The sequence below is a fragment of the Antrostomus carolinensis genome, unplaced genomic scaffold (assembly GCF_000700745.2).
Source record: "Antrostomus carolinensis isolate BGI_N321 unplaced genomic scaffold, ASM70074v2 scaffold37043, whole genome shotgun sequence".
Lineage (NCBI taxonomy): Eukaryota > Metazoa > Chordata > Aves > Caprimulgiformes > Caprimulgidae > Antrostomus > Antrostomus carolinensis.
The window spans coordinates 1-1,671 of record NW_010303741.1 but is presented as its reverse complement, the minus strand read 5'-3'; the positions used below and the strand labels follow the sequence as shown (position 1 = coordinate 1,671).

Here is a 1,671-nt window from a genome sequence, read left to right as displayed (position 1 = left end):
TGGCAGAGCAGCCGGCGGACAGGCAGCCGGCTGTAAATGGGAATGCTGGCCATGGTGCGATCCTCCTGCATCGTGAAGGGGTTGATGCAGCCAGTGCAGAGGCACTGGGCCTCAGGGATGTCTGCTGGGATCCGCGTTGCATCGTGGTTTATGCTGGAGGAGAAGGAAAGCAAGACGAGATGGTAAGACGGGAGGCAGTGGGTGGCTAGTGATGGGCAGGGCGATGGCTCCATGGGGTGAAATGGGGTGCTGTGTCGCACTGCATCCCCCAGCAGCTGCTGCAGCCCCATGATGGTGGAGCCATGGCCACCACGGCACTTGCTGGCATGGAGCCTTGCTGGCAAGGTCCCTGCCCTAAGCTCACCTGTAAGCCCAGGGGGATAGGCTTCTCCGGTTGGACCTCCAGAGCCTCAGGTTGACCTGGCACTTGGTGTCTCCTGGCTCGGAGCTGTTCCTCAGCTGGCGCACCATGTCCTGGATGCTGCGCTCGTAGTCTGCCATGGAGGTGTAGGAGTCGTCTGGGGCCCAGGCCAGGGCAGGGGCAGCCGTGGGGGACCGTGCCGGGGCCCTTCTCCTGCCCTTCGCTGCCTTGCTTTGGTCCTTTGCTTCAGGGACCAGGACCATGGAAAAGGTGAAGATGCAGAGGAGAAGCTGAGGAGGAAGGAGAATGGTGCATGGTGGCCCAGGCTGCAGGACTGGCATGGAAGGGGAGCTGTCCCACCTCTCATGGGTCACTGAGCCATGGCACGAATGCATTGACTTTGGGGTGGCACATGCAACTCCCGAAGGGCAATGCTGGCCTGTGGGTGAGACCCGTGGAAGCACATGAGGACAGTTTGCAGGGGTGGTGGGCACATGGTCATGGTGAGCCCCTAGCCCAAGCCCCAGCTGATGCATGTGGCTGCACAGCCCCTCACCCTGGTTCCAGCTGGCAATTTGCATTGCCCAAAGTACCCCTGCCCGAGCTGTGCCTGGTCCCTTCCCTGCCCACCCCGAGGTGCCCGTGTGCTGGGAGGGATGGGGACATGCTCAGCTCAGGCTGTACTTTTAAAAGGAGCTTTAGAGATGAGACAGTCAAGAATGGGATCTTTATCCAAAGCTTCCTCTCCCTCCCTCTGTGCTCTGAGGATGGTCAGAGAGAAAGAAAGATGCTTTTTCCTTTCCTTCTCCCTCTGGCCTCGCAGGGCTGAGCTGCCCTGTGCTGACACCCGGCAGGCTGCCCAGCCCTGAACAAAGTTCCTTTCTGTAGCGCTGCTCCCTGCTATTCGTGTCCCTGCAGCCGGCCACAGGCAGCCCCACACCCTGCCCCCCATCCCGCAGCCCTGCCTGCTCTCCTGCCTGTCATCCCGCAGCCCTTCCCGTGGGTGTGCGGTGCCCCGGGGCAGGGTCTGCTCAGCCGGGGCTCTTTTTCCCCTCCGGTGCCGGACTGTCCGGTCAGACTGTCACAGCTTTGCTCGCTGAGGCTGCTGCATCCTCGCCGTGCCAGGCGTGGGAGCGATGGCCCTGGCAGGCCACAGCGTGCGTCTCCAAAGCAAACAAACCCAGGTAGCCACCCGTAAACAAGCGTGCAAATAATTATATTAAAGAAGGAAAACACGGAGCGAGCCCTGAGCCCCTGTGCTGGCACCTACCAGGTTTGGAGCCCGCTCCATGGCTGTGGAGGGGCTGCCG

The 1,671-nt window shown here is 61.5% G+C and overlaps 1 protein-coding gene across 1 annotated transcript; it reads right to left on the bottom strand.

The window, feature by feature from the left end:
- Positions 1-5: 5 nt before the first annotated feature.
- IL17B (interleukin 17B) lies at positions 6-1,652 on the bottom strand (the record flags this gene model as incomplete). Its single annotated transcript, XM_010164223.1, has 3 exons — positions 1,632-1,652; positions 365-651; positions 6-153 (listed from the first exon to the last, which is right to left on the bottom strand). Coding segments are annotated over exons 1-3 (456 nt in total), but the record flags the coding sequence as incomplete, so codon positions are not given.
- Positions 1,653-1,671: the final 19 nt, after the last annotated feature.